Source organism: Tiliqua scincoides, chromosome 3, assembly GCF_035046505.1.
Source record: "Tiliqua scincoides isolate rTilSci1 chromosome 3, rTilSci1.hap2, whole genome shotgun sequence".
NCBI classification, from domain to species: domain Eukaryota; kingdom Metazoa; phylum Chordata; class Lepidosauria; order Squamata; family Scincidae; genus Tiliqua; species Tiliqua scincoides.
Genome location: NC_089823.1, coordinates 241,188,455 through 241,216,051, shown reverse-complemented (window position 1 = coordinate 241,216,051; position 27,597 = coordinate 241,188,455). Strand labels below are relative to the sequence as shown.

The following is a 27,597-nucleotide window of genomic DNA, read 5'->3' as shown; positions in this document are numbered from 1 at the left end:
TGCGCAGTGCTTTGTGCAAAAGTGCTCTGCAGAGGCTAAGTGTGAAGTATGTGCTTTGTGACCAGGGAGGAGAGCTGGGGAGCTGTAGTGGCAGCCTCTATTCAAACAAGAACAGGGCACTGATGGTGCATTTCTCCTAGCAATGCACTCAGAACTTGCAGAGAGAAGACCTAAGAACATAAAAAGAGCCTGGTTGGATCAGACCCAGGACCCACCTAGTCCAGTTTCATGTATCTCACAGCGGCCCACCAGATGATGCCTCAGGGAGCACACATGACCACAAGATACTTGCATTTCACTCTGCACACCTGGCATTGTATTTACCCCCCATGGAAGACACCAGACTGCACTTGGGTCACTTTAGTAAACACAAGCAACCAATTTTTAATGCATGAAACCCACTGAACTCCCCATCTCTCCTTTGCCAGTCTGGGGTAGGTGAAAAAACTGCCATCCACAGCCAATTGGATCATGATGAGCAACCAGCTAATCTCAGACAGTACATGCCCATCATGGCTTGTAACCTGTGGTGGAGTTTTCCTCTGGGACTCCTTACAAGGACTACAGCGATGAATCCAGAAAAGAGCCACCTCTGGGCAACTCCTGCCCAAAGGTGGAAGCAAGGATAAGCACGGAAGCATATGTAGGTGGCATACCCCCATCCACAGCTGTAGGGCGAAGATGGAGAGGGGGCGTCAGTCCTCATGATACCCCAAAGTGGATGCCTCAAAGGAGTGATCCCCCTTGGGTTTCAGCCCATCACTGGCAACCCACTGCTCACATTGGGCCCTGGGGATATGCCCCACCCAGGAACTGGCTTCATGACTCAGTATTTCCAGTCCTGGTGTTACCAAAAGGGCTGTTTTGTTTAGGGGGAATTATTACACTACCCTTTTTGGAACCTCAGGATCGCAGGCTGGATAACAAGACGGTGTAATGCAGAGAAGTTCCCTTTAGCTTACAAAGGAGACTGGGAGAAAGATAACTTTTAATAAAAGATTATAGCTTTATTACAAAAGCACAAAGGTAAACATAATGCACATGGAAAATTGAGTAAGTATATGTTCCTTGGTCCTAGCACTTGAATTCAGTGTACCTAGCTTTCATGGTGGTTGCATGTAAAAAGTATTTGGTGCATCCGAGGAAATTAGAAAAAAGGAAAGGTTGTAGGGAAGGATTTTAGGGGTCCCTGATCTGCCAAACTCAGTTGCTAACTAAAGATGAGGAGAGAAGGGGAGAAAGGGGGGGAAGAAGGAAAGAGTTTCAGGCGCCAGGTAGTTACCTGTCCTGTAGAGCAGTGGGGGGGGGGGAGAGTCCTGTGTTGAGGACCCTCTGACATAACACAGATGTGTTGTGTCCTTGGAGGGGGGGCGGAGAGAGTGAGCATGTGGGGCAGCCCTCTCTTAAAAAGGGTTTTTCTGGCTGTCTGAGCTGGATGGTAGCTTGCATCATCCACACAGTGGGGTACTTGGAATATGTAAAACATTGAAAGGATTATCAGCAAAATTCAATGGGGTCAAATGACTGTCTTCCTAGCTGGGGGAACTTACACAATACAGTAAATACAGTAACCCAGGAAGGCAGTTCAAATTTGCATAGAGTACTTAAACGGTGATTGAGTTAAAACAATACAATGAATAGGAGACACTCAAACAATGATTTACTATGCCAGACTTCCTCCTAGAGAGGTGGAGGTTGTATCTTCCTAGAGAGGTGGAGGTTGTACCAGCTTGTGACTTGACCAGAGTTTTGGGAAACGTGTGCTGGGAGAAGTGTGGCCTGCATGATGTTTTAGTAACATAACCAGATATAGAGAAAAAATTACAACTAAAAGGAAAAAGGGGATTTTCACGTAACACCGGGGGGACGGGGGACGGACAGAGCTGCCTCATCCAGGCCTGGATGGATGTGGCTGATTCAGAGGATGCTTTGCTGACTACGTGATCAAGGCCCATGCCTCTCCTGCCTCCCTCCTGGAGTGACAGAATGTGGAAGTGACTGGCTGGCATAAGACTGAGTGGAGATCAGCAACAAAGATATCAGGCAGCCTTGCAGAACGGTAAGCTCCATTCATGCAGGAGAAGGATCTTCACAAGTGCCGAAACCAGCCTGCAGGCATGGGTTTGGCACCCACTGCTCTAAGCCATGCAGAGCGAATATGCAGGCAGCAAGCCAGAGTTCTTCTGCCTCTAAAATCAGTGAAACACTCATCTGCCCCCCAAACCAAACTACCTCTGAACCCCAAATGTCCCTGACCTAGCAGCCACGTTCAGGCCTTTCTGCTCAGATGGGGCAGTCATTGTTTGCTGCTCACATCCTATGGGGCTGCTTTGCCTTGACAGGTTTCAACACAGCAAAGGGGGCTCTGGTGAGATCCATTCTCTACCCAAAGCCCATGAATTTCCGGCTCTACAGAGATGCCATCCGATTCCTCATGTGCCTCGTAGGAATAGCTGCTCTTGGAATGGTCTATGCTGTCTGTGTCTTTGTACTCAAAGGGGTGAGTGGCTGCAAGTGCCGAACCCTCTCTGGGCCCTCCATGGGGAGCAGATGTGTTTCAACCAAGGGTTTAGAGTCGTCTTTTGACCAAAGAGTCTTCAAAGCCCTCATAACGAATGGCAGTCATAACAATTTAACAGCCTCCACCCCCCCCCCCCTGTGTGCACGTCCACTGTCCCTACACAACTGACAGTCAGAGCTTTTGGCATAGAGAAAACTTCAGAAGTTAGGAGGAGGGTGTGGGGTCTCCTTAGAGCCTTCTCACCTGACCAGCCCAGGGATGAGCCCCCCAAGCATGGGGCCCTCTACCAGCCTGATGTTCTCCTAGCACTCCAGGGAGGGATGCCACGAGGGGTGGAGAGACAGAGTGCTCCCTACCTCCCCCCTGTGCTTTTCTTCCAAGCCATGACAGGGACTGCTCTTATTGGGCTCAGAGGGTCAATATGATAAGCCACGCTCATGCATACCCCTGAGTCCAAGGCACTCTAGCCCTCTGCAAAGGGAGGGGCTGAGGGGGGGCTCAGGAGAGCTGGCAACCAAGAGCAGGGGCAGGGTGGAGGTGGCACTAGGAGCAAGTTCTCCATGTTTGCTCCCATCTGACCACATTGGCTGGTCAGGTAGGGATGATCCTGCCATCTGAGACTCTCTCTAGCAGGCAGACCTTGGACTCCTTTCAAGGAAGGAGAGTTTGAAAACCGCCCTCAGGCCTCTGCTGTAGCTCTCGCATCTGCAATGACCATTTTCCGCCTTAGGAGTCATCCTGGAGAACCCTCTTGCCCAGACCTTTCTTGGGGTGGAATGACGGAGGCTGAGCACCAAACCCCTGACCGGAGCAGACCTCCCCCTGGGGGCACCTGTCCTCCTCCTGCTGACAGGCTCCTTCCTTCCATTAGGGAAAGCCTGGTGAAGTGGTCAAGAAGACCCTGGACGTGATCACCATTGCGGTGCCTCCGGCCCTGCCTGCTGCGCTAACCACGGGCATCATCTATACCCAGAGGCGCCTGAAGAGAAGAGGAATCTTCTGCATCAGCCCTCAGAGGATCAATGTGTGTGGCCAGTTAAACCTCATCTGTTTTGACAAGGTACGGACTCCCTCCCCCCCCTCTCTCAGGGAAGACTCTGTCCTGTGCTCTTCAGTGTTTTTATAAGTGACCTGTGTGAGCCTATCAGTGGGGATGCTTTGTTGGAAAGAGGGGGCAGCAGAGCAATCAACAAAAGGACCCCTTTTCTGTAATGAAATCCACCCCCCCTCCCGCCTAGGCTGTTGCTATCCGTTGACATCCACAGGAGCAGAGGCTGGTTAAGATATCAGGAGAACTCCTTTCCTAACAGTTTCCAAGACTGCATGTCTTCTGAGTGGTCAAAGGTTCCTTCTGCTCATGGAACAGAGAACCCTAGAGCTGCTGTCCATGTTGGGGTGTCTGTGGGAAACAGGAGCTCGGGCAGTGTACATTCTTCTGCTCCAATGGTGTGGATGAGAGAGCGGGGTGTGAGAAATGGAGCAGGACTGCACCTTCTGTGAGAATCAAAGAGGGCAAGGAAAGGATCTCAGGTGCCTGTCCAGTCCTTGACCCTCCAGAGCCCTGCAGGTGGTGCGCCATCCAGATTTCAACATGCTTTTCAAATCTGCAGAAGAAACCAAACTGGGAGAGGGGGTAGCTAGTGCACTGGGAGGCTGAATCAGGGTTCATAACCAGTCCTAGTTCTGCACTGGTCAGAACCCACTTGGATGCTGCATCCAGCTTTGGGCACCGCAGCTTAAAAAGGCACTGACAAGCTCGAACAGGTTCCAGGTGTGCAACAAGGACGGTAAGTGGTCTGGAAACCAAGTCCTCTGAGGAAGGGTTGAAAGGGCTTGGTCTGTTTAACCTGGAGCAGAGCAGGCTATGGAGAGGCAGGAGGGCAGCAGCTTCAAGGACCTGAAGGGCTGTCCCGCAGAAGGAGGGGAGGGCTTGCCTTTGGTGGCTGCTGAGGGCAAGGCTAGAACCAAAGGGTTGAAACTCCAGGGAAATAGGGGGCCTGCCTCGTGCAATTGCGGGCTCTCCGCCTTCCGAGGCTTTCAAGCAGGGGTTGGACAGCCGCCTGTCAGAGATGCAGTTGCCAGCACTGAGCAGGTCTGGACTGGATGGTCCCCAAGGTCCCTTCCATCTCCAACATTCTGTGCAGCAGGGATCTGGGCCTTCTAGTCAGGCATGAATAGCGTGAGAACATAAAATGGTTTCGGTCAAGTGGCAGGGAACCAGCCAAACACTGGCTGTGACCACGAGTTCAGCTGCGGTGGTGTTACAGAACATTCAGCGACATTCTTCGCTGCTGAGGAGGAAGAGTCAGTTACAGAACTCGGAGAGGTAGACCAGGGAGAGGGTGAAGTGGCTTGAGTGTCACGTAAGGATCTGGAGCACTGGCAATCTTCGGTTGCAAGTGTCTTGTTTTCTATTTTACTTTCTTATTGTGACTTAGAATCCACCTTCCCTGAAGAGTCCACATTGCTTCCAAGACTCTGACGCAGTCTGCTGGCTGTAGGACCTGGCAGGTTGTAAGCAAATGCATTTATTTTAACCCCTGCATATTCTGCCTCTGCACTTGTGTTGAAGACACCCCATGTAGCAGTGCCTCCCTCTTGACACGTCCGCTGGATGGGCACCAGAGAGTTGCAGGCTCAGCCTTCATGCGTGCTGCCCAGTGCACGCCTTCCTTCCGACTGGGCTTGCCTGCTCCTAACCTAGAGGCACGTGCACGAGGTGAGGCTTGTGGAGTCAGGTCATCTGTCTGGTCCAGCACCCCATTTGCTGTGGTGGCCAGTCTGGTAAACCACCAGATTGGCTGCTGCAGGAAATCGGGTGCTGGAATAGACAGATGGGCCCCTCTGGACCTGATTTCGCAAGCCTCATAGAAGCTCACCAGCGGGGTGGGAGGCAGCGGCCCTGCCCTCTGGCCTGACTCCAGCACCTGCTGTTCAGAGGTTGACTGTCTCCAAATGTCCAGTTCTCCTGTCATGGCTGTTAAGACAAGATGGGGATCTGCTGGGTCAGGCTGGGGGAGGGCATCCAATGATGGCCTCTGCTTTTGATGGTGACTGACCAGGATCCTTCAGGAAGCCTCCCCTGGAAACAGATTCATAGGCAGGGGCGCTCCCAGCACTCCAGTGCCAGCACCCTCTTTGCCCACCCGTTCTGGGACACAATTAGGGTCCTGCTTGTCTGAGAGGAGAGGAGAGCGGGCAAAGAGACAGCTTGCGGCAGCCGGGGGGGCAGCCATGACAGTGCCTTACCTGAAGGCAGCCCTGCACTCGTATGGTCTCCATAGCTCTTGCACGGACCCAGTCAAGTGGACCAATAGGGTTTATTCCCAGGTTACAGGCTGAGGCAGGTTGACTTTCCTTCAGCCATCTGGGGAGTTCGCGGAGCAGTTGAGGCCTGCGGTGGGGGTGTTCTGCTCACAGGTCTTAACCTCCTCATCGCAGGACAGAAAGGACCAGATGTGCCTATTCCTTCTGTGGGTGAGGAAGGGGGTTACATATTGGGAGAGGCTTGCCCAGTGTGCTTGGCAGACATTCCTTCCTCGACTCTTCCATTCTTGCTGGCATGCTGATCTCTTGGCGTAACTTGCACATACTTTTCAACAGACCGGCACACTCACCGAAGATGGCCTTGATCTCAAGGGGATTGTCCTGGTCAAAGGAAAGAGGTATCTCTCCAGCTATCTGCATCATTAAACTTCTCATCTCTCAAACCTGCAGGGAGAGGGATTTATGAGATAAGACAGGAGGAGTTGCCAATAAGACCATTGGCCCATCTGGCACAGAGCCCCGTAATTCCCAAGCATTGGTCATGTTTTACCAGGCCTATCATCTGCATAAAAATCCTGCACAGAGATAGTCTGTGCAAAGTTATCTGTGCCCAGTGAATGTCCAGATTGGACTACTGCAATCACTGTGCTTGGGGCTTTCCCATGGAGGCTACTCGACACTTCAGTTCCAGATTGAATATGGCTGCTCTGCTGCTGATGGGGGCTAGTTGGGTGGAATGCATCTTGCTGGTCCTAAACCATCTTTCCTCTCTCCTGGCCCACTCCTGAGCACAATTTGGAATGCTGTTCCCTCACCTGCTTCCCAGATGGGCTTGGCCCTCTGCAGAGGTGCTTCTCGGGCCACCTCTACTAGCAGAGACTAGGCGGGCGGCAGCAGGGGAAAGAGCTGTTTTGTTGTGGCTTCCTCAGCTGTGGAATGTTCTCACCACAGACACGCCTGGCGCCACGCTTAATGGTGCTTAATGGTGCTTCCGTGCCAAGCAGAAACCTCGCGGCTCACCTTGACGCCTTTTCAGCTCTCTTTCTGTCTCTTAAATTTGATAATGCCTGCTAATTGCTTTTTAAAATTAAAACTGCTTTGCTGTTTTTACATTGTTTTGCAGTATAATGTTAAGAATATTCGTATACCGCCTAACAACAAAGAAAGGTCTAGACTAGATGACCTAAGGCCCCTTCCAACTCTATGATTCTGTGCGAGGTCACAAAGTTATTAACCGCTTTAAGGCTGATTTTCCACCTTGCTGAATGGTCAGCTGCCTGGGAATTTGTAAATTGAAGCCTAGTGAATTACCAACATTTTTATAAATAGAGAATTCTGACACTGGTGGAATGGAATGGGATTTTTAGACCTTGCCCCACATGTCAAGACTTCGTTCCTGGCCCCCAAGTTCAGTCCAAGCCAGTCTTCCAGAAGCTTCCAGTCTCCCCCTGACTTTGTGGGCTCGCTGCTTCTGCAACACAGCCCCCACGCCCCTCTGCAGGTTCAGTTGCAACCCCCTCCTTAATTAAAGGTAATAATAAGCAACACACACACAGTACCTCAGCACCTTCCACAGGTCCTGAAGACCGTAGGGCGTCTAGAAGGAGGCTGCTGCTCACCCTTCCTGCTTCCTGCAGCCTCTTTCACCACTGATCCCTAAGAGCTTCTCAAGCTGGATCAGGCCCACTGAGTCCAGCACCTGCTTCCCACAGTGCCCAAGCAGTCGCTCCAGTGGGAAATGAAGCAATAGCCCATCCAGTGCTTCCACCCCCATCAACTGACAAGGAGGGATAGGCTGGGCTTGGAGAGTCCTTGAAATCACTGGGACAAAGAACTGTGCATAGAGCTCTCCTCCTCCTCCTCCACAAAACTGTCGAATCCTCTTTTTACAGCCAGCTAAGCTGGTGGTCATCTCCACTTCCTGTGGCAGCAAAACCTGCAAGTTATTGACTCACCCTATGAAGAAGGATTTTCTCCTGAACCTCTCACCAGCCAGTTCTGTTGAATGACCCCAGGCTGGGACCCCAGATCCTAGTATTGCAAGAGGGAGGGAGGGAGGAATTACAAACACTTTTATAAATAGAGAATTCTGACACGGGGGTGGGGGGGGGTGGGATGGAATTTTTAGACCTTGCCCCACACATCAAGGCTTCGTTCCTGGCCCCCAAATCCAGCCCAAGCCAGTACTGCAGAAATGGCTCAGCAGTGCTCCCACTGAGCCCCCTCAGCTCTGCCCACATTTCCACACCAAACTTCCTTTTATAAACCTCTGTCACATGGTCCCCCCTTCTGCCTAGTTAAAGAAGCCTGGGACACTCCTGCCTCTCCTCGGCAGGCAAGAGGTGCTCCAGCACTCAGAGCAGTGCTGCCCTTTCCGCACACCACCCCTGCGCATAGGGGCTCTGCACTGCAATAGGAGGCCTTGTCTGGGTGGCCAAAAGGACCTTGGCAGAGGTGTGGCAGCAAAGCCTGTTGTGGCATTAGATACGCGGTTGCCTGAGGAAGGTCCTTGGTGGGCTCCGCATGTGCTGCTTTGCTGCTACTGAGCTGGAGCAGCTTTTGCCACAGTGTGGCCCTGCTTGTCTTGGTCTCTCTCAACCAGCTTCCAGGCACTCCACAGCTTCTCCTCTGGCCACCCTCTGCCCTGGGGTCCAGCATTCGGAGCCATGGTCAGCTGCCACTCCTTGCTGCTGCTGGAGGGGAAGACGCAGGGGGACCCCCTGGACCTGAAGATGTTTGAGGCGACTCACTGGGTAAAGCCCTCATCTTGATTCAGTCTGGGGCCCGTTGTGGCGATCCCTTGAATGGGTGCTGGCACTGGTGGGGTGGTGGGGCAGGGCAGGGCAGGCTGTGCTTTGCCGTGGGCCTGCAGAAGGCTGCAGGAAGGTCTTTGTTGTTGCTGCAGCAAAATGGATTTCCGTTCTTGTGAGCTGCACATCAGTTCCTGCTGTAAGAGAGGACAGGGAGCAAAAGTCCTTCCTGGATCTAAAAGAACTGCAATTCTCCTTTTATGCCAACAGGAAATAGAGGATTCTGAGGGGAAAGGAGGTGAATGGGCAGACGTCACAGTTGTGAAACCAGGACCCCAAGCGGAGCCCGTAAGTTCGGCTGCCTGTTGCTTGTTACTGTCTGCAGTGCTGCTAGCAAGAGGCAGCACCAGCTCTGTGCCACTGTAAGACAGGAGGGCTGCCTCCTGCCAGGGCTGGACCCCTGAGCAAAGCTGCCTGTACCCCACCTGCCCTTGGGTGCTGCCACTATCCCTGAGGGTTCATGGGAAGCCCAGCTGGGCAAGGCCCTGGCTCATGCCTGCCCTGCCCAGCTCCTCCTGCCACCACTGCCTGTAGCCTCCCTGAGCTAAGCAGACTCCCAGGGATGCTACTCCAACCGAGCCAGGGCTGTGGGAGGGGGCAGAACAGCTGTGTCAAAAAGCAGGGGAGAGGCATGCCCCAGAGAGAGGCAGCTTCCTGTGACCTGGAGCAGGTTCTGCAGACCCCTGCGCCCTTTCCACAGGCACAAATGCCACGCAAGAATTTTGAAACATGGTCTTAACACTGACTCAGCGGTCAGCAGCTCTCCCGGATCTCAGGCAGGGATCTTTAATGGGAGAGGTGGTGGGACTGGAACCTGGGACCTCTTGCCTGCAAACAGATGTTGCTGTGGGGATGGGCGGAGCTCCATGCTTCTCCTACAGCAGGAACACTTGGGGGCTGCTTGTGAGATGTTTGGCAAAGGACCTGAGGCAGGAGGAAGTCTCAGACTCAGCAGGAGGCAGGCTGAGACACTGATCATTGATGGTCACAATGATCTTAGGCCAGCAGTTCCCAAACTGCATTGCAACACCCTGGGGCATCACGAGACACTTGCTGGGGCATTGTGGGACATCTGCCACACAGCAGGGAGACTGTGCCGCCTGCTCCGTGCAGTGGTTGGAGGCTCAGCGCTACGAGAAAAGATCCAGCCTTCGAAAACTGTGCTGGGAAAAAGTCCTCTCACCTGCCCTGTCGCCCTCACCCTGCATTTGTAGTGGCGTTTCGGACTTCCAGACATGGACACAACTGCCAAGGACATTATTGCAAGTCACTTCCTGGAGACTGTGCTGCACCTTCAGCTTGAAGGGGGGACGTGGCGGTCCTGGGAGTTTGGGAACTGTTGGTCTACTCTAGGCTACAGCCTCCCTTGGGGACAGCATGCCACTTAGGTGACATTAGGCTGTAATCCCACGCAAGTTTACCTGGGCACAGTTCCCACTGAACACCGTGGGCCTTACTTGTCAGTAGACACACATGGGCTTGCCGTCAAATATATCTGGCATATTTGTTAAGTCCTAGATTGTTAAATTATTATTTAATTTATAATTAAAATGTTATTCACAGATTTCAGCCCATTTTGCTTTTCACTTTGTAACCATTGCAACCCACTCCCAGAAATCTGGGATAAAACGAGCTACATCTTAAAATGTACTCTAGTCAGTGTCCAGGAGAAGGGACTGGCAGGAGGAGAGAAATCTCCGCGGAAGGCGTCCTGCATCGGTTCGTGTTCCCCTGGCCGGCTGGTCGCCAGAGGACTCCTGAGTGGCTCCTTCCGCGGCTGGGTGTGCACTCAGTCAGTGGCTGTTTAGGGCTGAATAGTTGGGGGGGAAGCTGTTGCTAAGCGTTTCTTGCCCACCCCTCGTGCCCCAGCAGTTAGTCCGGAAGCAGAGCGTGGCTCCTTCAGCATGGCAGGCCTTGAGCAGAAAGCCCTTTCCAAAGCTCCCCCCTTTTGCTCAGTGCTGGTGATTCTCAGAGAGCTGCACAGCAGGGTGTTCAGTCACATAACACACTTGCACCCAAAGTTGCTCGAGGGACTGCTGTGGTCACTGTGAGAGGAAGCCGTTGCTGTAGGAAGCAAGTCAGAGAAGCCCAGAGGAAGGCAAGGAAAAGGTCCCCTGCACAGGAGTGCTGCTCACCTGCATCTTGGCATCCCATTGTCCACCCAGGGGATTGCCCCCCCCCACTGAACGGCCCATTTTGAGGGCATGCAGGTGACCCTCAAGGCTTTTTTCCCCAGCAATGTGTTGGGACCCCGTTTGCCTGCTGACTCTTAGAGACAGGGTATTGTCCTCAGGCGGGATCTCTGGGGCTGGGGGTGGGGGCACAAGTGTCATTAGCAAATGTGAAGAGGAATTTGGACTGGGCTGCAGTACTGAGGCAGGAGGAGGGAGACTAGCACTCCTCCCATGCCCAGTTGCAGTTGCCACAACCCCCCCCCCCCCGTTGGGTGTTTGCTCCACCCCAGTCAGACCCTGCACTTGCCACTAACATTTTTCTTCCTGAGAAAGCCATGCAGAAGACGCGGCTCGTGGATCTCTCACTCCACGCTGAGGTCGCCTCAGCAGCCTGGCTGCCGGTCTCCAGCTCTTGCCCTTCTCTCCTAGGGTGCCGGGAGAGGCATGGCCATCCTGCAGCAGTTCCCGTTTTCTTCAGCCCTGCAGAGGATGTCTGTTGTTGCCCGGGAGTTGGGCAGGGGCCGCCACGTCTTCCTAAAGGGAGCTCCAGAGAAGGTGGCTGACCTCTGCAGGCCAGAAACAGGTGCCTGGCGCATTGCACTCCACGTGTCCTGCTCTCCAGCCTGCTGCAGCCTTTGTGCAGATTCTTCTGGAGGTGCTCCCTGGCCTCTGTCCTTGTTGCCTGGGGGTTCCACTCCAGTCCCACCCCACAGTGCATGGGAGGTGTGGAGCTGTCCCAAAGGCCACTGCCTGCCTGCGAGTGCTGCTCTCCAGCAGTGGCAGCCTGGTCCTGAGCCCCAACCTTTTCCCCCCACACAGTGCCCAGCAGTTTCACCCAGGAACTTCAGCTCCACACGTCCCAGGGCTTCAGAGTCATTGGGCTGGCCCACAAGACCCTGCAGGCTGGGATGCAGGTGGCACCCTTGACCAGGTAAGAAGGAAGGTGAAGCTGGGCCAGGCAGAGAGTGTGAGCAGCAGCAGTACCTGCCTGATGCGGAAGGCAGCCAAAGGACCCTGGCTGTGGGGTGCCTCAGAAGAAGCTTGACCTTGAATGCCCACCCTCAGGAAGGCTGGAAGGAGCCTGGAAATGAGGAGAAGAGCCTGCTCTGCAGGTGTTCCTTTTGGTGTGTGATTCATGTAACCTTTGCAACCCCCAAGCCAAGCTGTGAACCTGGGCAGGGGAAGGTGAAGGTGGCCGTGAGGGCTGGATCTGGGCCACATCCCTGGTGGGGAAACCCCTGGCTTGGGGCAGGCCTGGCTGACTGCACTTGGCCCTTGTGCTCCCTGACAGCTTGGTTGGTTCAGGACAAAGACTAGGGCTGGCTTTCAAGCCATTTGATGCGTCTGGTTCTTCTGCCCCAGGGAAGAGGCAGAGTCCGGTCTGACCTTCTTGGGACTCTTGATTATGGAAAACCCCCTGAAACCTGAAACCAGGCCCATTCTGGAGGAGCTCAGCACTGCCCGCATCCGGAGTGTGATGGTCACAGGTAGGTGAGATTTCCTGCCTGAATCTGGGTGTTCTCGCAGTTGCACCACAGCTCTTGGAGGAAGCCTGGCAGTTCCTCGGCTGGGCTCTTGTGGATTTCAAGGCCCTCTGTTCTGGAGCCACAGCCCCCCAAAGGGCTTGGGAGGTCAAGGTGGCCTCAGAGCTCAGCCAGGGCAGACACTGACTAGACTGACCCCTGATCCTAGATGAGCACGCATACTGCAAAGTGTGCAGGTTACATGTGCTCTCTGGGCTACATTATTCAGACCAGTTCAGCTACATCCCACCCACAATCTGGCCCAGCACTTCTCCAACACACCTTCCCCTTCTTGCCATGAGATCAACACAGCAGCTTGTGAAAGTCTCCCCAGAACAGAAGGAAGAATCTTGCAGTCCCCAAACGGTTTTTCAAGTGTGTCCAAGCCCCAGCCTCACATGGTTCTCACCCCACCCCTAAAAGGCATCTTGGCAATGGGCTTGCACATAGCCAAGGCTTCTGACAGAATCCAGGAGGCCGTGCAGGAATTCGGCCCCAGGGTGAGTTAGGAAGTGTGCTTTCCAGGGTGCAGCTGCAGGTGACGGCCTCTCTCACTCCTGCAGGTGACAATGTTCAGACGGCCGTGACCGTGGCCAGGAGTGCTGGCCTGATTCCACCGGCTAGCAGAGTGATTCTCGTTGAGGCAGGCGCCCGGGCAGGGCCGCCCTCGGCATGCGTCACCTGGAGCCTCCTGGAAGAGTGCCAAGTGAATGACTCCAAAAGCCCAGAGGTGAGGCTTCCAGGCAGGCAGCAGGAGCCTGTGCCCTGTGGCAGGGCTGGCTCACCTTTGACCCTCCTCAGCTGGTTGGGGGCTGGTTTCTTTTCCCCCTCCTGACTGGATGAATGAGGAGCACAGACCTTTTGTGACTGACTCATAAGAGACCAGGGCAGCAATGAAAGGTTGCAGCTCTCCTCTGTCCATGATCCTCAAATAGTTGCACAAGAGCTCCCAGGGACATCAGCGTGCCAGAACACAGGACAGGTTCCAGGAGGCAGCCATTTCTCAGCGGCCTGAGCCTGTGTCCAGGGTGCTGGTGCCACCTCTACACACAGTGTCCAGAGGGCCCTGCTGTTCAAGAGTATCCTGCCCTGAAGAGATGGGGGTGCTTCCTCCGTCACCTCCCCTGGGCAAGCAGGCAGGCTGGGTGTGTTTGATTTCTCCAGGGGTGGCACTCTGTGCAATGGAGCACAGTCCTGGGATTCGTTTTGGCCTTGCCCTTCCTTCGGTGGTTTGCCTGAGTCACACATTTGCTCTGGAGGCCCCTCCACACTTCTGGGGCAGGGCCGTGCATGGAGGGCTTCCTCTTGCAGAAAGAAGCTGGACTAGAAAACCTCTTGTTTACTTCTGTCTCCATCGCCAGAGGGAACTTCCAAAGCAGGAGATGATACTGCCCCCTCCTCTTTTTCAGGAGACTTCTGTTAATATGGAAGGAGGTTCCCAGAATGGTGCTGGAAGAGGCCAGTACCACTTCTGCATGAGTGGGAGTTCTTATGAGGTCATAACGCGGTCCTTCAGCCATTTGCTCCCAAAGGTGGGTTTGGAGGGTTGGGTCGGCTGAGTTGGAGACAGAGTGAGCAGCTCACTCCCTATTCCCAGAGGGCTGCTCTAGCCTGGCCAGTTTGGGGGCAAGCTCCCCACTCAAGGGGTGCAAGCTGGCTGTGCTTGTGGCTCTCCTGCAGGTCTTGATTCTTTTCAGCCTGCTGGCCCCAAAGTTGAGCTCGTGGGACCTGAATGTTCTGGCAGAGCCAGCCTGCGACTAAAAGCCGCCTCTCCCTGCAGCTTCTCCTGAACGGGACGGTCTTTGCCCGAATGTCTCCTGCTCAGAAAGCCAGCCTGGTCCAGGAGCTGCAGAAACTGGAGTGAGTGAGACTGCCTGTAAGAGGCCATTCAGTCTGTCCATTAAAGCTGCCCAAGAGGACTGTGAGCAGAATCGGAATAGCACCGCTTCCCTCACAAGAGGAGCAGTTCCAGTTCTCCAGGTGCTGGGAAGTGGCCGGCCATCCCAAAGGGGTTGAGAGAACATGTCCCAAACTCCCAGGGTAGCTTTTGGGGCTGCTCTGTTCGCACATCGTCTTGTTGCTGCTGCTGTCCAGGAGCTGCCATTTGCCACTCACCTGGCTGTGCTTGCTTTTCTTTTCCAGCTACTTTGTGGGCATGTGCGGAGACGGTGCCAATGACTGTGGGGTGAGTGACTGAACCAGTGGGGAGGCTACTAGACCCAAGCCACCCAGCTGATGCCCCTGATTTTCATCTCCGCCAAGGGGGACAGTGCAGACCTTGAACTGGTGCTCGGGCTCAGGGATGGAGCAGGTGTGGGTTGGTGGGGATGCTGATCTGGAGGGGAGGAGGTCTCTCAAAGGAGCTGCCTCTCGGTTTAGGGGGTGTGCCTGGACCCGGTTGGCCGTGGCTAGTTACCATTTTTGTACCACCACCACCATTTTTGCTTTTATGACAGTGTTGTTTTAGTGGATTGTTAATGTTACCCCTTCCTCTCCCAACCTGCACAGCTGTGGTGCCAGCTGTGATCCCAGCAGCACACAGGGGTCTGAGAAGGCCCAGTTCTAAATGGGGAAGGTTGGAGTAAGCAGGGGCAGCCAAACAGAGGTCCTGCCCAGTGCTCCTCCCAGAGCGGAAAGGAAGAAGGGAGCTCCTGGCCTCACTCCCTCCCACTCAGGTCTCTCGACAAATAGAATGGGCGAGGGATGCTGGAGTCTCCTGGCAAGCCTGGCACTTCCTGTTTTGTTTAAAGGACTGTGAGGAAGGAGCCCAGGAAGTGGCCCCTCCCCCGGCACATCACTCATTCCTCACAAGGTGTCTCTAAGACTGTGCAGGGAAGGAGAGGTGTGAGGGGGCCGGGCAGCTAACCTTCTGCTTCCTGCTTGCTTTTAGTGGACAGGGAACAGATCTCTATGGCCCCGTCCGTGGCGGGTGGAGGGAGGTGGTGGCAGCAGGCATGGGAAGACAGGAACCCTGAAGCTGCCGCTGCCCCGTCACTCGCCACTGCTGTGAGCCTCATGGCTGCTTCGTGTCTGGGCCAGTCCTGGGAGAGGAGAAGCTTGGGTGAGGGCTGTGCCGCGGTGAGCTGCTTTGCTGCAGGGCCATCCCTGCCCACACTGTGCCCCTGTGCTGAGCATGAGTGGATGCCGAGGAATTCTGGGGGACGCTGGCATGGGGCGCCCTTAGTTGAGCAAGCCCCATAACGGCAGGTGGGTTGAGTGGTGCTGTGTCTTCTGCGCAGCAGCCCTGACTCTCTTTCCATTGTGTCCTGATTTGGGGCTGCTGCCTCTGCAGGCTCTGAAAGTGGCCCACGCTGGAATCTCCCTGTCCGAGCAGGAGGCCTCCATGGCTGCCCCCTTCACTTCCAAGGTGCCCAACATAAGCTGCGTTCCAGAGGTGATCAGGTGAGCTGGGGAGTTTTTCTCTGGGCAGGGGTCTCTTCTCCTCCCAAAGAAGGCAGGGAGGGCAGGAAGCGGCCTGGAGCAAAGCCCTCCTTCTGTGGAATGCATTGGAGCAGGTGGTCCCGCTTGTGGGAATGTTGACCTGCCAAAGCCATGCAGGAGAATCAATCTCGTCTGTCATTTGCAGCTAATGAGTTTCTATGTGAGCACAAAGTACTTATTTCTGGCCATCACCTGCTTGATGATGTCACTTCCTGCATAATGATATCCAGTGCTTTTATTGTAAAAAAAAAAAAAAAGTGCAGGAACTCACAACTTGTTGATCTTTTATTTATTTATTTATTTATTTATTTATTTATTTATTTATTTATTTATTTATTTTTAAACCATTTTTTATTGGAAAAATAAAATATTTATTATGTGCTTCCCCCCTAAAGATGTACTTACTTCTGAGTAGACATGCATAGGATTGGGCTGTCAATCTCCACATCCCCTTCCCCCTAGCTACTTTTTCTACACATGGGGAAAAATACTGTACAGGTGCACTTGTAGCATGTAGTATGTAGTGTGGCACTACTTCGAGGAGAGGAAACAGTGAATGGATTCTGAAAAATGGCTTACATGAGTTCCATGTAGAAAAATTACTCTAAGCAACTGTGGGAATAAGAACAAAAAAGGAATTCTTACACAAGAGGGGCCCTTAGGTGCACATAGAAACAGTTACGTTTGCAAACAAGCAATTAAATATGGTTTAATTCAGGTATCAGAATACTCTGTGTCTTTGGGAAGGCGCTTGGCATGCAATTGCATGTTCTCTGCTGCCCTGAGCAGCTGCTGTGCATTGCTGGAGAGGAGCTGCAAACGCTGGCTGGCGGAGGGCATGCTTGTGGGGGAAGGATGAGGAGGATCTCTGGCAAGGCTGGACAGCATGTTGTACACACGTAGAATCCCTTTTCACCTGCCCTTAGCATGTGAAAACGGGTGCAGATATATATCTCTGCCAGCATTAAGAGCCCAATCCTATGCATGTCTACTCAGAAGTCCACTTTAGTGAATGGAGCTTACTGTGGATAGGATGGCAGCCTCAGGGCCCAATCCTGTGCCTGTCTCCTCAGAAGTCAGTCCCAGAAGAGGCAGTGGGGCTTCCTCCCAGGAAAGTGTGGAGAGGACTGCAGCCTCAGAGCCCTTCCTCTGCCTGTCTACTCAGAAGTCAGTCCCAGTAGAGGCAGTGGGGCTTCCTCCCAGGAAGGTATGGAGAGGACTGCAGCCTCAGAGCCCTTCCTCTGCCTGTCTACTCAGGCTGCAAGGCTATGACACTTTCCCGGGAGTAAGCCCCATTGAACACAATGGAACTTACTTCTGAGTAGACATGCATAGGCTAGGGCTCTCAGGCTGCAAGGCTATGACACTTTCCACAATTGAACACAATGGAACTTACTTCTGAGTAGGCATGCATAGGCTTGGGCTCTCAGGCTGCAAGGCTATGTACCCTTTCCCAGGAGCAAGACCCATTGATCACAATGAGACTTACTTCTGAGTAGACACGCCTAGGCTTGTGCTGCAGATTGGCACGGGGGCTGCACCAGCCAGCTTCCTTCCCCTCCTCCTCTGCCAAGCCAGTACCTGGGCATTCCATGGGTGCCACAGCCTGTCTCCCTGGCTGGCTGGCTGGCTGTCCGTCCTCCTCCTCGGCGTCAGCGCGTGTCCCCCGTGCCCTCCACCAGCTTGGAAGCTATGTGGGGAAGCAGAGCGCGGCGGGAGGGAAGGCAGGCTGGGCTCAGGCAAGAGCTTGGAGATGGGGGCAGGAGGGGGTCATTGTGCGGTCAGACAGGGGCCAGGTGCCCGCCCACTCTGCACCCCCCACCCTCCACCCCCACCCAGCGAATGCCTCTGTTTTGCTCCCCCCTCCTGGAATGCCTCTGAAGGGGAGGGGCCCCTGCAAAAAGGTGCCGGAACTCCGTCCCCCCGCGTTCCATTAGAAAAAAAGCCCTGATGATAACACTTCAGGCCCTCAGTAGGTGCCGTGAATGCTATTTAACCTACTACATGAAATGAGTTTGACACCCCTGGAGTAGACTAAGCAAGGAGCCTGTTCACCTTGCGGGTTTTGCCTTCACCATCCCTGCATGTTCATGCATGGTGGTGCACACTAGGCTGATCTCTGCACATAAAATCCAACGTCAGCCATGGAGGAGGGGAAGGAAATGCCCCCATTCTGCTCCAAATGTTGACCAGATTACCCCCAAAGTGTGGTCCAACCAGCCCCGTAATTGCTTACAGGGCTGCAGTGAGGGACAATGTGGAAATGGGGGGAAAACTTGTCACCCCTCCCCCTTGAGGCCAGAATCAGCAGGTTCTGGAATATTCAGGAGGCCAGGCCCTGCAGGGGTGTCCCTGATCAGAGCCCCAGAAGCGCTTTGCCAGGTGATAGTCACAGGCTGCAGTGCTGCAGTGTAAGGCATTGATGGGAGCGGGTGGGCAGCTCGGCCCTGCCCCAGTGCGGTCAGAGAGGCACAAACAGCACAGCAGGTCTTGCTCCCTTGCCGGGGTTTCCTGCCTCAAAGTTCTGGGCCCGGGTTCCCTCCTTTGTCCTGTACAAAGTTCTTCTCCCTGCCCCCAGCCTGGCTCCTGGGACACTCCGGGGTGGGGGGGTAAGCATGCCTTCTCATGTTGAGTCTTCTGCTCTGGCTTCCTCACACAGGCAAGGCCGGGCTGCCCTGGTAACCTCTTTCTGCATGTTCAAGTACATGGCAGTCTACAGTGTCCTCCAGTACACGGGAGTCCTGCTGCTCTATTGGGTATGGTAGGGAACATCAGGGGGCTCAGAGATGGGTCTGTCAGGCAACAGTGGGCCATGTCCTTGGCCTTCCTTGCAGGGACACGGAAAGCTCTTCCGGGGGTGGTGGAGAGAGCTGCATGAGTCTACGTTCAGACTGTTCGATAGGAAGGAGCCTCTCCTGGAGGCCTGCAACTCCTCCTCGCCCAAACCTCCAGTCATGCTGTGGTGTGACAGTCAAGCAGCTGTTTGACAGTCAAGCAGCTGTTTCCTGGCAGAAGGTCCCAGATCCAAAGACTGATTGAAAGGCCCTTGAGTACCAATGAGGCTTCCTTGCCCTGAGTCAGGCACCTGGTCCATCTCGCACACTCTTGACAACAGGGCACTGACTGGCAGCACTCCAGAGTGCTGTGCAGCTGAAAATGCTGCCAGAGATTGAACCCGGGAGATCCCCAGCTGAGCTGTGGCTCCTCCACCAAGCAGTGGCTGCTCCACCTTGCCACGGCCAGCCACGTCGTCAGTGATGGGCTGGGTGGACCAATGTCTGCCTAGGAATCACTCTGCACCACAAATGTCCCTGGGCAGATGTCCAGCTGCACATGAGTGGCTGTGGGAGTGGAGCCAGGAGCTGCAGAACAACATGCCCCCCCTCTCTTCCAGCAACTGAACTCCTTTGGCAACTACCAGTTTTTGTTCCAGGACCTGGCCATCAACACACTCATTGGAATGACGAGTAAGTTTGTATTGTCTTGATGACTGTTTTGCTTGTGCAGGGTGTGGTCTTGCCCACAACCATGAAGAGGAAAGAGGCAGCTCCAGAGCCTCCAGCAAGGGCCACCAGTCCAACCCATGACAAAAAGGCCCCTGCCTCAAACAGGGATTCTTCTTCCATTGCCTGCCTGTCCCATCTTCCTCCCAGGGTCATACTTAACCATTTAAGAAATAGTAAAACCCAGTCACTTGGCCAGAACCACAGATATAAAATATGGGGGAGACCAGTTCCTTTTAGACCAGACCGAGAACAAAACATGAACAGAAAAGGGTTTACTCACAGCAAACAAAAAACAAGCATGAATCACTTCTGTTCCTCCAGTCCTCCTCCAAGGAGCTCAGGGCTTTCCTCATCCACCTTCTATCCTCATAAGAATTGATCAGCCTGTTTCTGGGCTTTCGCATCAAGTCATTCTTCCCACATACACCAAAACGTCCCTGCTGCTGGAAAATTAGCACGTCAGGGAGAAAGCTAGCCTAAAAGTCCTCTCCCTGACATTCCATTCCTGCAGTTGGAAATGGCATGATATGGGCACAAGCAGGCCACCTCCCTGAGGGCCAGAGCAGGTCCCGGTGAGGTCCAGGAGGGTACTTTGTGCCCTGGCAGCCTTTGTAGATGCTGCCCTCAGCTCCGTCCTGACCAACGTCTTCTGAGTGCCAGTAGAAACCTGCCTCTGGGGCTTCTCTTTGCAGTGAGCTTGAATGGCGCTTCCCGGAAGCTGGTCCCCTACAGACCCCCAGCACATCTCACCTCTCCGCCGTTGCTGCTGTCCGTGGTCCTGAACCTCGTCTTCGGCCTGGCCGTGCAGGTCTGTGGCTTTATCTTGGTGCAGAAGCAACCCTGGTACAACCCTGACAGCATCCTCAGGTAGAGACACTGACCCTCCACAGGTTTCAGTGGATCCAGGTAGAATGCACTCCTGGCCTAGATGATCATGGGGGACTGGGTTGGAAGGGGGAGAAGGAGAAGTCCTTTATTTACTGCTCTGTGAAATGGGGTGTTTTTATCTAAGGATCACCTGCCTGCCTAGACTTGTTCTTTAGGAGTGTCGCTCCCACTTCCCTACCCGTTCTTCCTTCTGCTTCTCAAAGGTATGCTGCAGACAGGGGAAGATGTGCTGTGTCAGCAGCTCCCTACAGCACACCTGCTCTTGTGAGATGCTCTGCAGCCTGGCCATGTAATAAGGTTGGGGACAAGCCTTTCCGGGAATGAGGGAGGGGTTGATTCTCAGGGGCCCTCCCAACACCAGGAACCCCTTAAGGCCCTAACAGATCAGAACCAGGCTGGCTTCTGGGCTGCATCCGCTTCTTTGAACATAGTTAGAGCCCCTCCCTGGGACCTCCCAACATTGGAAGTGTGCCAGGTAGGTATTTGGAGTCTGGCCTTTTCTGCCACAGCCCCACAGTGCTGGGACAGCCACCTGGGGGAATCCCATTCTACCCCTCTCTGAAAAGACTGGGCTCTTTCATAGAAGCTTTTCATTTTAAGATTTTTAACCACCTTTCTAAAGACAGACAAGTGAGAGAGACTATTTTAGAAATGATGTGGATCAATCCTCTTCTTTGTCCGTGCTGTCCTCTGAGAACAGGACACAGAGGGACTGGTGCACATTCTCAGGGACAACCTTTTAAGTAAAAGCTTTACTGCAATAGTTGGACCAGCTGCCAAGAGAGGCGGTGGAAGGGCCGCCACAAGACCTGTCGGTGATGTTGGACGCTGGAGTGGTTAGTTCTTAAACCCTTCAATCCATGGGGGATCTGATAGCCTTGTCACCTGTTTGAGCTAAATGGCACTCCAATGTGTGGAGCAGAATACCTTGAATCCTGGACAAAAGGTAGTCAAAGGCAGGTGTGTCTTCATGTCCTCCTCCTGAGCTTCCCAGACACACCTGGCTGGTGCCACGACAGACTCTGCCCTCAAAAGTTGTCTGGCAGGGGGGAAGCAGCCTCTTCCTGGATGTCTCCTCTCTCCACCCCCATCCTTAGATGCACAACTCCAAGATTGCAATCCTAAAGACACTTACCTGTGAGTAAGCTCCACTGAACACAATGGGCCTTGCTTCCTAGTAGCTATGCATAGGATTATGCTGTGGTGCTGGAACTCAACTCAGGCTTGGTTCCTTTTCAGTGCTTGCACTCTGGGGAACGCAAGTCATGCCGTGGAGCTTCTGGAACCTGCTGGCAGTACCCTGGGAGCTGGTGGGGCCAGAAACGGCAGTGCTGGGGAGGAAGTGGCCAAGAGCTTCCGGAGCTACGAGAACACCAGCGTCTGGCTCCTGTGCACCATCAGCTGCCTCATGGTAGCTCTGGTCTTCTCCAAGGGGAGGCCGTTCAGGCAGCCTGTGTACAAAAACTGTAAGCGCCAAGGTGGATTTGCTCCCCCACCCCATCAAGGAGTCACCTTCTCCACCCCAATTGGCTTGAGTGGGGGTGCCTCCCTGTTCCTGGCCAAGCAGCCAGTTGCCCTCCCCTACTGTGCAGAGGGCACGTGCTCCAGTCCTGAGCCCTTCCCCAGTGCAGTGCAGTGGGCGAGTCCGACTCACATGTAGACCTCACACGAAGGGACAGCAGCGAAGCTTGGGGAGAGCAGATGCTGTGCATGAAGTGCGACCCCAAACTGAGAGGCTTGAGAGGGCGTGGGGTGGGAGACCCTTCTGCCCGTAGCCAGTCGGAGGACACCTGCAGGACTGAACAGCTGCTTCCATTTGGGGTGGATGGTGTTTGGGGCAGAACCTGGTCTACCTAGGAGTATGCTGTGGTCTATCCTGCCAGGGCCCCAGGCAGCTGCTCACTGTGCCTTTAAGTTCCTAACTAGACAAAGCTGCATTTCATACCCCACCTGTTTTGCCCCTGTTATCCCCCATCATCCTGCCTTCTGCCCCAGACCTTTTCCTCAGACCCTGGAGAGAAGGATCCCCAGAGCCTGCTTTCCTCTTCAGCCTGCTCACCCTACTGAGAAGCCCCTACTGGCCCCATTAGACCGTTGCATACCCCTCCCCCTTACCAAGGCTAGTCCCCAGTCATGCCCCTCCCTGTGTTTTCCCCATTGGAGGGTTTGGCCCGCCCCGTTCACTTCAGTGTCCTATCCCCCCAGATGTCTTTGTCCTTGTCCTGCTGGCACAGCTGGGCACCTGCCTCTTCCTCCTGTTTGCCAACATTGAAGGCCTCTACGCCTGGATGGACGTGAGTATCTCTGCCCTGGGTCAAAGCAGGCCGTACCTTGCAGCCTGCTGGCACTCACCCGACCCCAGCCCAGGCCTCCTGGGCTTGCCAGGGAAGTCTAGGCAGCCACCCTGGGTTGCTTGGAGAGACAGGCTTGGACGTTCTTTGCCCTTTCTCACTAGGTGGCAAGTCTAGCCCATTAGTCAGAGGCTGTTGTGGCAGCAAACCGTCTGTGGAGGGGGGGGCACTTTTTTTGTAGAGGGGGTTCCAGATGGTTTGGTATTGTGCCGCATCAGTTAATGCAAAGCTACAGGGGTGCAACTTGTCTCACTTGCTGGACTCATCGAGAACTGGAAATGGAAAAGGTGCAAAAGAGAGCGACTAAGTTGATTACGGGGCTGGGGCACCTTCCTTATGAGGAAAGGCTACATGCGTTTGGGCCTCTTCAGCCTAGAAAAGAGACGCCTCAGGGGGGATGTGATTGAGACATACAAAATTATGCAGGGGATGGACAGAGTGGATAGGGAGATGCTCTTTACACTCTCACATAATACCAGAACCAGGGGACATCCACTCAAATTGAGTGTTGGGCGGGTTAGGACAGACAAAAGAAAATATTTCTTTACTCAGCGTGTGGTTGGTCTGTGGAACTCCTTGCCACAGGATGTGGTGATGGCGTCTAGCCTAGACGCCTTTAAAAGGGGATTTGAATGGAGGAAAAATCCATTATGGGGTACAAGCCATGATGTGTATGCGCAACCTCCTGATTTTAGAAATGGGCTACGTCAGAAGGCCAGATGCAAGGGAGGGCACCAGGATGAGGTCTCTTGTTATCTGGTGTGCTCCCTGGGGCATTTGGTGGGCTGCTGTGAGATACAGGAAGCTGGACTAGATGGGCATATGGCCTGATCCAGTGGGGCTGTTCTTATGTTCTTAACTGTGGTGGTTGTTTTATTATGATGCCACCCTTCCTCTAAGGAGCTTGTGTCTGGTCCCCCCCTTTACCTCCCCCCCCCAAACCCTGTGAGGTAGGTTAGGCTGAGAAAGAACAACGGAGCCGAGGTCAGCCGTAAGCATTCGGGCCGAATGAAGCTTTGATCTCAGGCTCTTCCTTCTGACTGCGGTGGCTGGAGAGCCCTCGGCCCCTTCTGACTCCCACGCCTGGGTGTTTTGACTTTGGGCAGAAAAGGCTCATGCTCCATTTCCCCCATTTCCATGTGTCCTGAAATCCCAGGAACTGGATTCAGCTGGAAGTTTCATTTGTGTTTCTGGTTTTCAGTTCTGGAAGCAAATCTCAAGAATGGCTCAGAACAGCCTGGAGATCAAACTCATGTTTCAGTACTGAAATAAAAATGCTTTTAGCATCAAGCACCAAATTTACCCCACATCTGGTCAGGAAATACAATGGGGTCCAGTTTCTACTCTGCTGGTGTTTGTTTTTTTAAAAGAGTTTTCCGTTCCCTCTCCTTGAATCCGCACTTCCTCTGTTTATGCACCATTTCTAGGGCATGTTTCATTTCTGGACAGGAAGGCCGAAGGGGGCTTGTTTGCAGCCACCTGTTCAAGTCCACCCTGAGCTGGGATTTGGAGATTCCCTGCTGCATGTCAGCGACAGCCTCTCCCCCGTTCCCAAGGCTTCTACCGGGCTGGGCATTTGCTCCACCATTCAGCTCACAGAAAGATGCCTTCAGGGGTCACGTATCTTTGCTCACCCATTGGCTAGCAGTGCAGGCCAGAGACATCCATTCCTGTTCAGGGAATAATCAGTAATCCAGCATCCCCCATGAGGGCAGGCCGACACTCCTCTGCTAGAGGAGGTTGAGCCCCCCCCCCACTCCAGGCAGTTGCTTCTCTGTTCTGGAGAAGGTGCCAGTTTGGAACTTGGCAGGAAGCAAAGATGGCCCCTGTAAGGACAGTCCTGGAAGCAGCTCCACCAGGGAGCTTGTCGCCCTAATTCACAGAACGTGCTAGAATGCAGGCCAGGCAAATGCGGACCTTTCAGGGAAGCAGCGCAGCCTCCACACAGGCTGTGGCAGGGCAGGGGTGAGAGAGGCGGGGCTGTGCTGAACTCTGATGCCTGCAGGGGCCCCACAGGCAGGGCCCCGTGCCTGTTTCTCTGAGCAGCCTCTGCCTTTCCCCCTCAGCTCGTATGCACCCCTGCCTCCTGGAGGATCACCCTGCTCGCCATGCTGTCGGTCACCTTTGCCATTTCCTTCGCTGTGGAGGTGAGTGGACTGCCTGGCTCCCGCCTTAGAGTTCACTGCAGCAGAGGGACTTGAGGGCAGGGCAGCAGCCTCTCCCTCTGGGGTGCTGCCTGCTGCTTGCCTTGAGCAGCAGAAGAGTCCCCTTCCCAGCTCCAGAGGCAAACCGCGGCAGCTTGTTCTGCATGCATGTCGTCCACTAAAGTTTGTTGCTCCCTCTCTGCCTGGAGACACAATGTCAGCCTCGTTGGCAGCCTGGTGAATCACGGAATTGTTCTGATCTCTGCTCGGCTCCCTCCCCCAACACTTCCAGCACAGGGGCTGAGTCACCCTGCCTCCTGTTCTGACCTCCCTCTCCCTCCCTCCCCATTTTTTTTCCAGTTCCCACTCAAGAAATGACTGCTAAGCCTGCAAATTCTAGTTGACCTAATTGGCAGATGAATCAACGACAGCTTTAGTTGATTAATCCATAAGGCCTGATGTTAATGGGTTTTCTGAGCCAGCCATGTTGTTGGTGTTGTTGGGGGGGGGGGAGCAGCATCTCAGTGGCAGTATCTGTCACTTAGGAGCAAACTGTGCACAGGCAGCAGGTTCTGGGCTCAGGCCCTGCCCCTTGGGCCAAGGGCTCTCAGCAGTGTTGTGAAGAAGGCCAACAGCGGACAGAGCTTGGCTGGGTGGACCCCGGTCTAGTCCCCGGTAAGGCAATGTCGGCAGTCCAGAGGGGACGTCAGCAGCATCCTTCCCCTTGACCATGACAAGCAGGTGTTTTTGCCTGTGTTGATGTTTCGCTGTGACGGGTCCTTCCGAGGACCTTCTGCATCCCACAGACTGCTTAAGCCACAGTGAGGTCTTGTGTCATCACTAATCAGGTCACTCCTGCATCTGTGGCTCCAGGCAGTGCTGGCAACATCCTTGCCTGCCTGAGCCCCTGCCCCACCCCCTCTCTTGCAGGAGGCTGTCATCGAGAACAGAGCCCTGTGGAGCCTGCTGCAGAAAGGCCTCGGCCACCAGCCTACAAGCCGTTACAAGTTGCTGAGAACGGCCCTGGAGAAGGACCCCACCTGGCCCCCCCTGAACCAGACAGACTTCTCGGGGCCTGTGCAGATCTGGGCCAGGGGCTCCAGGGAGGTCTACAGCAACCCTGCGTTTGAGGATCACGAGAAGCAGACCGGGGGCCTGGAGGACTGAGGGCTCTGCTCCCAGCTGGACTGTCTCCTCCCCATTCTGCCACCGGTTCCCACCAGCACCACAGTCTGAATGGCTGTGGGCACTGCTGTTTTGGGGACCCTTTGCCCTGGATGCACCTGGGAGTCAGTCCTCTGTTAACACAGTCAGTTCTGTGCACTTCCAGGCGGGTGGCAAAGCACTGTGGTCAGCGTAAGAGCAGCTCTGCACAATCAGGCCGAAGGGGGGTCCTGTGGAGGGAACATCTCAGAGGACCCAGACACTGACTCTGGGCAGCTTTTAGTTTCTCTCTGCGCCCTTAGCCCACCAAGGCTTTCCTTTGCCATCCATAGTACATAGCTTGGTTCTTCTTGAGAAGCACACAGGTAGACCACGCGTGGCTCTGGTGTTAGGCTTGGCAATACTTGCTGATCCTGAAAACCTGCAGCTGCAAGGAGCCCAATTCTACGGTGGATTTGCCTGCCAGGTTCTGATGGAGAACACTTGGGTTCACATCCTGTTCAAGCATGAACTTGGAGCAGTTACTATCATGCAGTCTAATCTACCTCACAGGGTTTTTGTGAGGACAGAATGGGGGAGAGAACTTTGTATGCCATCCTGAGCAACTCAGAGAAAGGGTGCCAATGAATAAATTTGGTATCTTCTGAATCCCAGGCAATGTATATCTAAACAGAAAGACTGGTGGTAGGCTTTTGGCGCCAGAGGCAGGCAGATGCTCGCAGCCGCTGAACCAATCAGGCACACATGAAGAACATGTGGGAAGAGGAACAACACCAGGCCTTTCCGACTGCACCATCCACAACTCTGCTTAGTAGCAGCTGCCTGTTGAGACACACCCAGACTGTACAATGAACGGCAGCAGAGGCTGGCAATGTGCCTGTGTGCCATTAAGCCATTTCTGCCCAATGTTGCATATACGCAACAGGGATCAAATGTTGTGGGCTGGGCAGAAATGGTTTAAGTTGGATGATGTGCCAAGATTGTGGAGTCAGGGACAGCCCAGTCACCCCAATGAGGTGCCTCTCCTGATTCTAGATGTGCAGGTTGTGCCTCATTATCCACTGGTTTGCCTCACCACTGGCAGGTTGCAAGCCATGATGTGCAACCTCCTGATTTTAGAAATGAGCTATGTCAGAATGCCAATGCAAGGGAGGGCACCAGGATGCATGGCTCTTGCTGTCTTGTGTGCAACCTGGGGCATTTGGTGGGCCGCTGTGGGATACAGGAAGCTGGACTAGATGGGCCTTTGGCCTGATCCAGTGGGGCTGTTCTTATGGTACTGAGGATCACCTTCAAATGCCTCCTAACAAGGAAAAAAAGCACCAAAATCCGATTTCCCATCTTCGTGCTGTTAAATCATTTTAATTTCATTCCACTAGATTCCGTTATTTGCCCCATCTAGTGGCTGCATGCGATATCGCGTCTATATCAATGCATTCTGGGGTGACAATGGAGGGGCAAGAAACCCAGAAGTGGGTCTTTAAAGCTATTTCCCCACTGATTCAGTATCTGCTGGGTTTTTTAAATCCTGGAACAGAACTCCAGTGGATAAGGAGGCATGACCTGTACAGCAGCTGCAGTTGGGGGGAGGGGTCCAGGTCCTTCCAGGCTGCTTCATGGATTCTTTGAGTTTCTTGAAAAGAGATCATTGCTGTTTCCCCCTGATGGAGATGGAAGAGGAAACTGTTCAGGCTGAGCCTCCCATCCAGTTGCTCAGTCAGAAGGTGGACCTGCTCCCACAGTTGAAGATAACATCTGCAGCTGGGGAGAGGCTTTTGGGGTCAGAGAGAGGCAGAACAGTGACTGGG

At 54.0% G+C, this 27,597-nt stretch overlaps 1 protein-coding gene across 1 annotated transcript in view; it reads left to right on the top strand.

Moving 5' to 3' along the window:
- ATP13A4 (ATPase 13A4) overlaps nucleotides 1-26,006 on the top strand; it is a 59,547-nt gene extending 33,541 nt beyond the window's left edge. Inside the window, exons 11-30 of the mRNA XM_066621589.1 lie at nucleotides 2,343-2,500; nucleotides 3,393-3,581; nucleotides 6,125-6,186; nucleotides 8,391-8,541; nucleotides 8,809-8,886; nucleotides 11,202-11,355; nucleotides 11,592-11,703; nucleotides 12,135-12,259; nucleotides 12,859-13,001; nucleotides 13,705-13,827; nucleotides 14,076-14,155; nucleotides 14,438-14,480; nucleotides 15,588-15,697; nucleotides 18,396-18,492; nucleotides 19,131-19,203; nucleotides 19,935-20,109; nucleotides 21,370-21,596; nucleotides 22,336-22,424; nucleotides 24,548-24,628; nucleotides 25,556-26,006. Coding sequence (XP_066477686.1) covers nucleotides 2,343-2,500; nucleotides 3,393-3,581; nucleotides 6,125-6,186; nucleotides 8,391-8,541; nucleotides 8,809-8,886; nucleotides 11,202-11,355; nucleotides 11,592-11,703; nucleotides 12,135-12,259; nucleotides 12,859-13,001; nucleotides 13,705-13,827; nucleotides 14,076-14,155; nucleotides 14,438-14,480; nucleotides 15,588-15,697; nucleotides 18,396-18,492; nucleotides 19,131-19,203; nucleotides 19,935-20,109; nucleotides 21,370-21,596; nucleotides 22,336-22,424; nucleotides 24,548-24,628; nucleotides 25,556-25,792 — 2,507 coding nt within the window. The 3' untranslated portion in view covers nucleotides 25,793-26,006. The remainder of the gene's footprint in view (nucleotides 1-2,342; nucleotides 2,501-3,392; nucleotides 3,582-6,124; nucleotides 6,187-8,390; nucleotides 8,542-8,808; nucleotides 8,887-11,201; nucleotides 11,356-11,591; nucleotides 11,704-12,134; nucleotides 12,260-12,858; nucleotides 13,002-13,704; nucleotides 13,828-14,075; nucleotides 14,156-14,437; nucleotides 14,481-15,587; nucleotides 15,698-18,395; nucleotides 18,493-19,130; nucleotides 19,204-19,934; nucleotides 20,110-21,369; nucleotides 21,597-22,335; nucleotides 22,425-24,547; nucleotides 24,629-25,555) is intronic.
- The last annotated feature ends 1,591 nt before the right edge of the window (nucleotides 26,007-27,597 follow it).